We start from the raw sequence: 13,454 nt of genomic DNA, 5'->3' as shown, positions 1-13,454 counted from the left end.
TATATATAATATCTCCAAAGCATGTACAAACTCCAAAACACATTCCTAGAGTTAACTGAACTTCCAAAACATATATATCAACATATATTTTAAAAAAAGGGCGAGAGAGAGGGCGAGAGAAAGAAAAAAAATCTCACGGCTCGCGTCGTTCACTTCAAAGATCCGGCTCTAAGAGCCGTTTCGTTCGACACATCACTAATGTTGAAGGACCTCAGCCTCCTCAGAAAATAGAGACGGTACTGACCTTTCCCATATGGAAAAGATATAAATCTTATAAAGTTTGTATCTGTCTTGTGTGAAACTTGTATGAAAAGCATACAAGAGTGAAAACAGATATAAGATCCCTTGAAAAATTATATAATGAAACTTGTATGTTTTGGATACTTACTAAAACAATATATGAAAGTAATGAGAAAGTGGCCACTTTCATGAGTAAATCATATAAGTTTTTACTATTTCTTTTCCATATGGGTTAAAGTGATGGTGTTTTTAACCCATCCAGTTTGTCTGTGAAACACTGAATGATCTTTATAGTCCTCCATAATTCCCTTGGTTTAGCTTTGCTTCTTTTCTTTTTTTTTTTTTTTTTCCTGTCCCATTTGGTTCTTTTGCCATCAGAATTATTGTCTAAAGGCGAAGAAAGATGCCCAACGGATTTACTGCAGAGGCCCCCAGAACACAAGAGACCAAGGAAGACCAACAGAGGGGCAGCTGCCTTTTCCCTGCGGTGGGGAGAAGCAGACCGCCCCAACTCCGCAGCAGCAGGGAGGCCCCACATTCCAGACCCCATTCGGACGGTCAACAGTTTACAAACTTGCATTTCTGAGTGTGACATTCCTGACACCATTATTAGTCATCAGTCACTGGTGGAATACTACTCTTTATGTATGATTTTTATGTTGTTTTATTCTGATATTGAAATTTTAGAGATTTTTTTTAAAGCTGTATAGACCTGTTTATCCCGGAGGTTTTGTTTAACTCATGCAATCTGGTAACAAATATTGATGGCTTTCTCCTTTCACTGTGATTAAAAATGTATGAAAGGGGGATATTTTAATAACACTGTACAAAAATAAGTCTAAATTTAAGAGTAATTTTATATTAATGTTTCTCTTATAATGTTTTCTCCACCCCTCACTCACACGTGCACATCAGGCAACTCTCAAGAACCATAAGACAACTCTTTAGGGAAACAATACAATAACAAATGTTAATTTCCTCTCCCAGGGTTTGTCTTGTCTGGTGTTTATTCCCTTGTTTTTTTGTGCTCAGTGTTCCTGATGTAAGTAACTAATATCTATGGAGAAAAAGATTGTAGATAATGAACATTTTTAAAATGTCAATGTTTAAATTCACAGAGTACTGTTTCACATATATTGTTGGTCTAAATGTTATATATTTCTAAAAAATAAAAAATGGTTTTCACAGTAATGGTGTTTTAGATCATGAAACAATAAAACAAATCAATCAATCAATCATCATTTTGGGACATATGAAACCAAAGGGTCCTTCAATTGGCACACTGGCTCAAACAATACAAAAAAAACACAACACAAACTGTTACATATATTGATGCATGCTCAATCATCCAGGTAAGGAAATCCCAAAAAGTTGATTCTGTTCATCTGGACGTAACGTTTTCAGTGGGACAAACATTTCATCCACGAAGTCACTTGGATGAGTGACAAAATGTTGCTCCCACTGAGACATTCTGTCCAGATGAACAGAGTCAACTTTTTGAGATAACTGTCACATACTTCAAAAAACAGACTTAACCAAGAAGGATGTCAGTGGCAGTGTAAAGAAACATGTCAGCTCTAACTGAATATTTAATAAAATGAATAATACAGCAGATTTTGTATGCCTAACACAATGCTATTAATTAATTGAACAGAGAGGATAGGGATTAATCAGTTTCTGTATGACTATCGTCATTCTTTAAATCTTTCACATCATTGTGGAGGAATTTTGGCTCACTGTTCTTAACAGTGTTGCTTCAGTTCATTGAAGTTTGCAGGCATTTGTTTGCCTTGTCCAGGAGCCAGTCCTGGGGAGGGAGGGTGCCCAAAGAAGGGGCATGGGCCCACCCTTCTGTAGGTCCTACACCCACAGGAAGGGGTCCAGTGTAATGTCTGCTGGGCAGCAACCAAGGGTGGAGGCCCTGGCAGTGTCACGGTCTGGCTGGGGCAGACCGTATGTGTTGCAGAGGAGGACTCAAACGCAGACCAAAACGTGGTGTGGATTGACAAACAAGCAATTTATTGAGGCTAGCAACGAGGGTACAAAATAATAGGGCATGGGTGAAAACTAAACAATAACCTAAACTGGGTGAACTAATAATAAAACATGAAAAACCTTAACCATAATGAACTGACACGGGTACCTGGAGATGAGACATGGATGAGCAGACGACCTGACAATGGCATGCAGAAAACAAAGGGCTTAAATACATACATGAGGTGATCAGGGGAAGTGGAGACACATGGGGGAAACAGCTGACAGACATAAACCTAATGACAGGACCAGGAGAGGAAAGCTAAATACAATAAACAAAGAACACATGACATTGTCAGAATAAAACAGGAAATACTAAAACATGACAACACAACTTAACAGACCTAATATGTGATGAATAAATACAAAACCCCAAAACATAGAAAACCCAGGAACAATAACTGCCTAAACTAAAGGCAGATAGGAAATAACACAAACTAAATCACATAACAAAATGAGACAAATACAAACATGAACTCAGAGCGCTGGGTCAGAGACCCAGCCTGTGACAGGCAGACTGATACCCAGCTACCAAGGCTGAAGACTGGGACATGAAATGTCACCTTGCTGGTGGGGAAGGACCCTGAGCTGGTGCATAAGGTTGATAAGTAACATCTAGTTATAGTCAGCCTCACCTCAACGTACTGCTTGGGATTCAGAACCAGTTTACTGGAGAAGGGTTTGACTTTGTCAAAGTTGACGACTCATCCATCACTGGAGGTGAGGTCACTGAGGAAGTAAAACCACTCCTTAGTAGCAGAGCCCTTGGGGTGAATGAGGTTCACCCTGAGTTCCTGAAGGCTCTGGATGTTGGAGGACTGTCCTGGTTGGTACTCTTCTAAAGTGCTGCATGGAGATCTGGGGTGGTACGTCTGGAATGGCAGGCTGGGATAGTGGATCTTTAAGAAGGGGGACCAGAGGGTGTACTCAAACTACAGGGGGATCACACTTCTCAGCCTTTCTGAAATGTCTATGCCAGGGTGCTGCACAGGAGAGTGTGTTAGTTGAACCTCGGATACACGAGGAACAATGCTGTTTTCATCATGGTTGTGGAACACTGGACCAGCTCTTTATCCTCTTGAGGATATTTGAGGATGTGTGGAAGTTTGCCCAACCAGTCTACATGAGTTTTCTGGACTTGAATGAGGAATTTTGTGGGAGGAACTTCAGGAGTATGGGCTGTTTGGCCCGTTGCTAAGAGCCATTCGGTCTTTATACAGCCATTGCAAGTCGAAGTTGTCGCTGGTGGATGTTAGACTCCACCGGGGTTGTTTTTTGTCACAATTCTGTTCATAATTGTTATGGACAGAATTTCTAACCAAGCGGCGGAAGGCTTCCACTTGGGTGGTCTCAGAAACTTGTCTCTGCACTTTGCAGATGATGAGGTTCTGTTGGCTTCATCAGGTGGTGGCCTCCAGCTCACACTGGAGTACTTAGCAGCCAAGTGTGAAGCGTCAGGAAAGGGAATCAGCACCTCCAAGTTTAAGGCCATTGTCCACAGCTGAGAAGGGATGGAGTCGCCACCCCAGATAAGTGGAAGAAATGGATGGATAGATATTTTGGGTATGCATCCCCCCTTTGGTCTCATCTCTACAAAGGACATTGTTTCAGAATTCTTGTGGTTTGTTTAGATGTAACCTCACAAACCTTTCTCCTGGGAGCTTTTCTAAATAAGCCATACCTCAGTCTTTCAGTCTTTTTGTAATTGTACTGTCATTACATTCAGCAGGTTTTTGCTTATATTTGCTTAGGTATTTTTTTTCTAATAACCTTTTTCATATATATAATAATTTTTTACATAGAACCTATATGTTCATACTTGTTCATGATCAATTAATGAGGTGCATTTAAATATTAGCACCTTGTTACTTAATTACTATAGAAGCAACCAGTGTGTACTTAGTTTTTCACACTACTTGCAGTCTTGTGATAAGATTTTTTTTACAGTGAGGACATGTATGCATTTTTACTATAACACTACAAAGGACAAACAGTATTTTTTTAGATGAATCGAAAAATTCTTACAAAATAAATACAATTTTACAAATAGTCACAATAAACTGTTTGTAATCAGGAAACAAGAAATTCCTTAAATGTTTTAATAGTCCAAAAACAGTGGGGGTAGTACTGAGAAAACAGTTCAACACAGGACTGCACTGGAGAGTTAGGGATGAAGTCCATAGAGGGTGAAGCAGGTTTATGAACAGAGTCCAAGTAGAAGTCAAAACATTCACTTTCTTAAGTCCACTCATATGCCGATCAGGATAAGGTAGGTGTTCACTTTCTGTTTTCTCTCACTTGCTGTCATATCTCTTTTTATTTATTAAAATTTTGGTTCATCATTTTAATGGAGCTGGCATTAAATGTGTCATACATAACTCTTGATGGGTTTTTCCAAGTGAACAAATACAGATATCTTTATTTTATGATCATGTTTACTTTATACATTCTGATACTCTGCTGTAATTTTGCCATTGTATTCCTCATTGTGGTTGAGAAAAGTCTCCATGAGCCGATGTACATTTTTATTGCAGCTTTGCTATTGAACTCTGTTATGTTAAGCACTGTTATTTATCCAAAGCTTTTGACTGACTTTTTATCTAAAAGACAGATCATACCTTATTCCGTCTGTCTCTTTCAGTTTTTTATGTTTTACTCTTTGGGTGGTTCAGAATTTTTACTCTTGTTTGCCATGGCCTATGACAGATATGTGTCTATATGCAAACCTCTGCAATATCCAATGATCATGACAAAAAATACTATCAGCATTTTTTTAACCTTAGCTTGGATTGTGCCCTCTTCTCAGGTTGCAGTGGTAGCTGTATTAATGGCCAATAAAAAAATCTGTAACTTTACTTTCACTGGAATTTTTTGCAACAATACAATTTACAAGCTTCTATGTGTGTATTCAAAAGCACAAACTGTATATGATATGGTTGTACTATCTAATGTTGCAATTCTCCCTGCGGTTTTCATATTCTTCACTTACACCAGGATCCTTGTGATATCCTATCAAAGCTGTAAAGAAGTCAGGAGAAAAGCTGCACAGACCTGTTTGCCCCACTTGATAGTTTTGATCAGCTATTTGTGTTTGTGTGCATTTGATGTCATTGTTTCTGGTCTGGAGTCTAATTTTCCAAAGATTGTACACTCCATATTGACTTTGCAAATTGTAATGTATCCTCCCCTTTTCAATCCAATTATATATGGACTAAAAATGAAGGAGATTTCTAAACACCTCAAAAGGTTGTTCTGCGCTGTCAAAAAAAACTAATGTATCAAGACTGTCAATACTCATTTTTTAACTTACAAACTGATATAGTTGAAATCAATTGTACTTGCATGCAAGTAGCAGCAGTGACCCTAAATGCCTATTCCAGGTAAATATAGCCATTCATACTCGACTACTCAAGCACTCACAGACATCCTAATCACAGCTAAAACTATCTTGTTATTGTTGTTGTTTTGGATTTAGTTGTTGCTGATGCTTATTTTATTTTTATTTTTTTCATTTTTCTTAAGGAATACTGCCTATTCTTACAAGCCTAGTTTTATATTATTTCCTTAGGGTTATTAATGTATTCTGATTCTGATTAAACATAATGTGAACAAGTTCTACTGCTGCAGCAGCTGGTGCAGGGCCGGAAGAGGAATTAAAAACATGATTAGAGACACATCTTTACTAAATAGTATTTGCAACAAATGTAATGTGCTAATGCTGAACATAGGATATTATTACAAGACATATTTTATTCAGTCAGAAATCAAATATATATAACATTACTTTATAGAGTTATGTGTCATTTGTGCGCAAAACTGTGTGTATGAGACAGAGAACTGTCTTTGTAGCCTTCATTTTTAAATATTGCTATGGGTAGATTTGGTGTCCAACTTAGTGGTATTTTGGACTGCCTTAAAGTTACAGTTTACAGGTGTTACAACTTGTTACAACTCATGTAATATTAGTAAAACTTTGCCTTGCTTAAATGCATGATTTATCATTGATAGGTAGCCAGAGAAATATCACCAGTGAAATTAACATTCCATATATCCTCTGGTATGTCATGTGCTTTCATATATCAGACCTAAATCAGGATTCCAAGCCATGGAAATAGGGCAGTCATGGCAGTATTCATCACAGCCTGAAAAGACTGGGCCAGCATTGGCTCTCTCTTCCTAATATCCTCCTCGTTAACATCCACTCCATATGCAGCAAATTATAATAGCGCTTGCCTTCTTGCCTTCACTGAAACAGTCTTATCTTCCCTGTGTGTTTCCAGTACTTTTCTTTGTGCTCATGTTTGTGCTGCCATTTGCTACACCTTAACAAAGGTTTGTCATTTATTTCTTGAAATTGTCTCGGTAAGGTCCATTCTCAGTCACACATTAAGTGAATACTTTTAACATATTAACCCATAAAAATCATTGAATACAAGTGTTCCATTCATTTACATGGCCACAGGTGCCTAACATCAAGCACCTATACAGACTAGTGAAATTTGCACCAATTTTGGGTCAATCACTCCAGACCTCCAAACCTAAGATAACCTTTATTAGTCCCACACGTGGGAAATTTGTTATGTCACAGCAGAAAGTGGACAGTGCACAAAAGAAAATTGGTTCCTACTTTACCTCTAGCGGGCAGCAAAACTATTAAAATAAGTTTCTGCTGCTGTTATTCTGGTGATGTCTTATGATTGACTTATTTAAGATAAGATAAGATAAGATAACCTTTATTAGTCCCACACGTGGGAAATTTGTTTTGTCACAGCAGGAAGTGGACAGTGCAAAAGTTATGAGGCAAAAATTAGGATACAATAAGAATAAATACAGTACACAACTGTACAGAATAGAATAAATAAAATACTATATACAGTAGAATAAAATAAAAATAAATATACAATAAGATAAAAAATAGAATACAAATACAAATGCTATATACAACTGAGTAAAAATACAACGATGACAGAAAGGATTATTGCACTTAGTATTATTGCATATGTATGGATGTGTGTGTTTGATCAGTTAAAGTTTTTATTATGGAGTCTGACAGCAGTGGGGAGGAAAGACCTGCGAAATCTCTCCGTCCCACACCGTGGGTGCCGCAGTCTCCCACTGAAGGAGCTGCTCAGTGCTGTCACAGTCTGCTGCATGGGGTGGGAGATGTTGTCCAACAGGGATGACAGCTTAGCCACCGTTCTCCTGTCACTCACCACCTCCACTGGGTCCAGAGGGCATCCAAGAACAGAGCTGGCCCTTCGGATCACCCTGTTCAGTCTCTTCCTGTCCCCAGCAGAGATGCTGCCGCCCCAGCAGACCACACCATAAAAGATAGCAGAAGCCACAACAGAGTCATAGAAGGTCTTCAGGAGTGGGCCCTCCACTCCAAATGACCTGAGTCTCCGCAGCAGGTACAGCCTGCTCTGCCCTTTCCTGTAGAGGGCGTCTGAGTTATGAGTCCAGTCCAGTCTGTTGTTCAGATGAACACCAAGGTACCTGTAGCTGTCCACAGCCTCAATGTCCATACCTTGGATGTTCAGTGGTTGAAGTGGAGAATGCTTGTGCCTGCGGAAGTCTACCACCAGTTCCTTGGTTTTACTGGCGTTGATCTGGAGGTAGTTCAGCTGGCACCAGTCCACAAGCTGAACTACCTCCAGATCAACGCCAGTTAACTTGTTCCTTTTGAATTTTTCTTATACAGCATGATGTTCACTTGATTTCTGCTTCAGCATAATGAAGAACAATCACAAGCATTTCATGAGATTAAAGAGTTTAATTGGGAAAGAAATCAAATTTATGCAGTGTGTACAGTGATGATTCTTCTTCATAACTTCTGAAATTCTCTGTGGCCAAATGATGATTGATGGCCATCCATTCCTGCCTTATCAGAGCTCCAAGGTGATCACAGTTTGTGGCTCTTTGTTTGTTCACTTGCATTATAAGGATTGACTGTCTCAACTGGATTAAGATTTGGGGGATTTCCTGACTGTAAAATGCTATTTTGTGATCATCTGCAAAACCAATCTAAGGAGCTTGGAAAACTGGACTTCTTTAAGTTCCTTGAAGACATTTTACTTCTTCAGTTCAGTGGAGAGTCCCAGATTTTGCTTAAAATCTTAAACTGGCTGTAGATGTGGAAGTTACTGTTTCCATCCAGGCTATTTCCAAAAACCAACAACAAAACTAAACTAAACTAAAACAAAAAGGAATGGCATTTTTTAGAGTAGATTAAATAGTAGGTGAAAGAACATGAAGGTTTTTTTCCTCATTAAATTGTTTATTTATGGATCACTGGGATGAACAGGAAACTCTCTTCCCCTGCTTTCCTGTCTCTCTTCATTGCACTAATTAAGCCAGTAAAATGCCAAAAATTGAAAAATCTTTTATTTATTACTTCAATACTTTGGGGTAATATGAATGCCTTGCCCCCTTTCACATTTTCTAAAATCATCCAGTAGGCCGGAATGGCGTCTTTGCCAGACCGATTCTGGGCCCCCAGCCTCATGTGTGATACCAATGTTGCATACGCTTGGATACATGCACACAACAAAAACTTAAACCTAAAAATGAAAACTGAAAAAGGACGTGAATATAGTGATAACTAGAGATTGGCAGTAACATGTTAAAGGTAACGCGTTACTGTGATCTGATAAATCTTTTCAAGTAACAAGTTAAGTAAGGGATTACTTTTGCAATAAAAGGAATTAGATTACTGTTACTTGCGTTACTGCGTTACTAAACAGGGATTTTGTTTGTGAAAGTGTCTCATGGCAATAACGTATGAGCCTGCGATGTCTGTGGCAGCAACAGACATGTGTAGATCAACAATGGATAATATGGAGTGGGGGAGAGAGTATGACCATGCAGTGTTTAAAACTTGGAATTACTGACATTACTTTGAGTATGATTCCCTAAAAAGTGACAAATACATTTGCGTCACGGGAATGTGAAATTCACAGAGAAACCACCGGATCCCCCATTGACATGACTGCTGCAGCACTGGGCAAACATCCATCCTGCTAAACAGGTGAAAATAGTTTTAAGAATGACAGGACTTAGTGCCACTGAATCTTAGATTTTTCTTATTTTTTGCTGTATTTTACTTTCAGGGGTGGATCAGGATTTTTGCACAATCCAGAAGATTTTGAGATTGACTACAGCAGAAATGCGGCATTTCTTATGATCATATAGAATCTTTTTTCTATATGAAGGAAGTTCTATTCAACGGTCTTGGTAAAATGTATGTGGAGGGGAGGGGGAAACCCAGATCACTGTGCCAGCAGTATTGTATCAAAAACCCTTTTGCTGAAAAGTATACATACAATGACCTCTCATATGCCAGTGTGTATCAAATGCACCTGGACAATAACTCTATAAGACCTGACTTCTTTATTGTAAAGTGTTTTTGCTATTGAGCCTTCGGAGTTTACAGATAAGCCTGACCTTTATGTTTTGCCTGAAGATACCTGTGCCTATAGATTTCTTCCCTGGCACTCCATTGCCCACCAGTTGGCTATATAGTCTTTTAAAACCTGATAGGAAGGCAAAGGAGTGCTACATCACTGACTCACTAGCTGCAGAGATCATTCAGCCATCCACATTCACTCGTGTGAAGGGTGAAGAACAAGTACCACGCTGTTGTCCTCCGCTTTTGAGTTATTGCAGGGGGGCACTGTTTTCCCTAACCTGGACCTGTGTAACCACCACCTAGTCAGGATATGCAAAGGAGACCACTTTGTGTATCTGAGGTATCAGACGAGTATCTCGCCTTGTCGTTCACAAATTCACTGATTCACCAATGCTCCTGCCGTATTCCAAGGACTGGAAAATGAAATTCTGAGAGATTTCATTATCCACTTTGTCTTCCTCTCTCTGGATGATATTCTTAATTTTCCTAAGAATCTCTCTGACCACATGAAGCATGTCGGTCTCATTAGTGATGTGTTGGTCACGAACGAAACGGCTCTTAGAGCCGGATCTTTGACGTGAACGACGCGAGCCGGCTCCTTATTGGGAGCCGTGGTTTTTTTCTTCTTTCTCTCACCCTCTCTCTTGCACTTTTTTTCCCCGCTTCACTCCGCATGCGAGCCTTGTGCTTTGCGCCTGGAAAAGAGGGGAGGGGCGGTAGTTACACTTGCAGTAGCACAGGAACAGAGCGGGAGGGAGAGAGAGAGAAAGAGATCGAGGGACGTCACATTAGAAAGGTATAGTAATCATCCACAACTGTTTTCAGTTGTGGATGATAAAGGATTCAGAAAGTTTATTCATGCAGGCCCATATGACAGAGAATATGCATCTTCTTTTTGTTTTCATATTTTCATTTATATTTAATTGTGTTGTGGTTTGCAGTGTTTTGTGTTGTTTCACTTTAAATTTGTTTAAAAGGAAAAAGCTGAAAATTTAAATAGTTAAAAGTTGAAATGTAAATAGTTGTTTTTCTATTATATGATTTATTTATTACATTTTATGTCGAGTGAAGTATATTTACGGTGGCCCCTAGAGACAAAACATGTACAAACTCCAAAACACCTACAAAACACAACAGAAGTGCTCCAGGGTGCAAGGTGCAGTGTTGAGCTTTTGTTACCTAGTGGCTACACAAGCCAGGAAGTACCAACGACCGGATTTGGTGTGTGGTAGTAACAGGTAAATGAACATTTTTTTAAATTATTTGAATATATATGAGTGCTTGTGTATAAATACACAAACAATACACATATGCTTTCAATTGTGTAATTTAAGTGATCTAGGTAGCTGTTTTGGAAGTTCAGTTAACGCTAGAAATTTGTTTTGGAGTTTGTACGTGCTTTGTCTCTAGGGGCCCCCATATATATTTATATATAAACATATATAAATAAAACCATGAGTTTTTTTTTACATTAGTAATTCCTTTTGTACAGAATTTTATATTGTTGTTAATAATAAATTAATTAAAGCAACAAAACAACCTGAAGAGCCGGTTGGGAGCCGGAAATCCCATCACTAGGTCTCATCCTGCAAAATCTCCTGGACAACCATTTCTTCGTCAAAGGTGAGAAATGCGAGTTTCACATACAAGTGTCATTTCTTGGAATCATAGTGGAGCAGGGGCAACTCTGGCCCAGAAAAAGGCTGTGGTGGAATGGCCCAAGCCCCAGACTCAGAAGGAGCTGCAACGGTTCCTAAGATTGGCCAATTTTTATAGACGGTTTATTGGAGACTTCAATAAGGTTATAGCCCCTATGACTCAAATCAAGTTAAAACAAGAAATAAGAAATTCATAAGTTGAACTATCTCATATGGAAGAAAATGTTGAGGAATGAATGATGAATTTAAGCTATTTGACTTTGTAGAGCTGTTTTTCAAATATGAAGTTTGTATGACTTGGGCGTGGCTGGTGCATAGCTTGCATGATTTATATTAATAAAGAGCAGGGACTTTACACTTGGTTGAATTTAGAACTGTTAAAAATTATTAAATATAAGCAATTAACATTTAAACTTCTCACAAGAGCATTTTCAGCATCGTATCAAAGAAAAACAACACCTCGAGAACAAGCTAAAAGAAAAGCAAGACATTTATAAAGATTGTTTTTGTTTTGCCCATACTCATCGTTGATGATTTCAAATAGAACATATGAACCCTTCCATGGTCTTAGCCTTTCTCTGCTGCACGCAGAAGTCGTTCTGACCCACTGCCAGCCTGTGTTGTCTTGTGTGTGTGTGTGATTGTGTGTGTTTTCCACTCTTTCCATGTCAAACAGAATGGACTCAGGCGCAGACTCAGGCTCTTGAGGATGAGAGTGCACTTTTTGGTATTTTGTGCTTCTGGCGCACTGTAATTATGTTCTTATGTAATGGGGGAGTCAGATAAGCCAGGATAAGACCGTTTTTTGACAGTCTTGCCGTAATTAAAATTTTCATTAAACATCTTTTTTGAAAGAAAAGTACCTGGTCTTGCTTGTGTTTACCTGTTGCTGGACTGACTCCTAAAGGTGGTACAGAAGAGTAAAACAGAGCCAGAATGCTGCCAATACAAAAGTAAAAAAAACTAGCTTCACTGGTGACGGGAAAGGTAAGTGACTCATGCTGCAGGTGACATCAGATGCAGGAGATGAGGCAGAAAGAAGAGCAAATGGTAGCTTAGAATTTAACAAAAGTTTTTTTTTCAAGGTCCCATTGTTCCAAATGTACCAATCAACTGTCATATAATTAACCATATCGTATCATAATTAACCTAATTAACCATAATTAACTCCCTGGAGGACAGATAATGATGAGATGAGATGAGATGAGATAAGATGAGATGAGATGAGATGAGATGAGATGAGATGAATTGCCCACAACTGAGACGACAGACCTTGCTGACCATACATAAAATACACAAACATCACATTGGGGAGACAGGCCAGGTTAGGTAGCAAAGGAAAAAACAGTGAAATGTGTAACACAAAGGGATAATCCAGGAATGCACAGATATCATCACACCATAACACAATAAAACACCCAATAAGGACACATCTAAAACCTGCAGGACACCGGCCCTCAAGGCCTGGAGTACAACACCCTTGGTCTATCATGTAGACCATCCTTGTGGAATTTTGAACAGCTGTAGCCGGTTCTTGTTCTTCGATAAGCCAGGTCCAAGCCAGCTCCAATCATCCAGAACTCTGTTATCATGTTTCTGAATTGGTAGATGTCATTCAATGTCCTCAATTGAGAGTGTCGCCAGACACAGGACGCAACCAACCATCGAGTATTGGACAGTAAACGTCTCAGCAGGACAATCTGACTCTCCCAGGCCCAGGAGGGTTTCAATTTTGTTGCGGGGCCAGTTGATCAAATTCACAATTTTTTCCGGTTTTACAGAACAAGACTGAGACTCTTTGAGGGTTAGAGTTAGAGGAGACTAGACACAGACATAGAAGCAGCAGCAGGGAAGACATGCACCCACCTCCTCTGAGAGCCAAAGAAGAGTGGGGAGAGTTTAAACGCTCTCCAAGATTACATCGACCAGTGCTCCGAGCGTGGGTGTAGTTATGAAGAAGGTCAAGAGCGCATCTTCCCCGGCAAAAAATGAGACCCCGTTATCAGAATCAGAATCAGAATCAGAATCGTGTTTATTGGCCAAGTATATGTGCAGACACATACAGGGAATTTGGTTCCGGTAGATGGTGGCTCTCAAGCACAGCAATGTAAATC

The 13,454-nt window shown here is 39.2% G+C and overlaps 1 protein-coding gene across 1 annotated transcript; it reads left to right on the top strand.

Annotated features, from left to right (window-relative positions):
- Window positions 1-4,621: 4,621 nt before the first annotated feature.
- LOC102297762 (olfactory receptor 11A1-like) lies at window positions 4,622-5,548 on the top strand. Its single transcript, XM_005943449.1, has one exon. The coding sequence runs from the start codon at window positions 4,622-4,624 to the stop codon at window positions 5,546-5,548; it is 927 nt and encodes a 308-aa protein (XP_005943511.1).
- The last annotated feature ends 7,906 nt before the right edge of the window (window positions 5,549-13,454 follow it).

The sequence above is a fragment of the Haplochromis burtoni genome, unplaced genomic scaffold, assembly GCF_018398535.1.
Source record: "Haplochromis burtoni strain Fernald_Lab_line unplaced genomic scaffold, NCSU_Asbu1 Contig_370, whole genome shotgun sequence".
NCBI classification, from domain to species: Eukaryota; Metazoa; Chordata; class Actinopteri; order Cichliformes; family Cichlidae; genus Haplochromis; species Haplochromis burtoni.
Note: the sequence above shows the minus strand (reverse complement) of the source record. Positions and strands in the feature narration are given on the sequence as shown.

What these genes read in the sequence shown, in the direction of transcription:
- LOC102297762 (XM_005943449.1), top strand. Translation starts at nt 4,622, where the DNA reads ATGGAGCTGGCATTAAATGTGTCATACATAACTCTTGATGGGTTTTTC.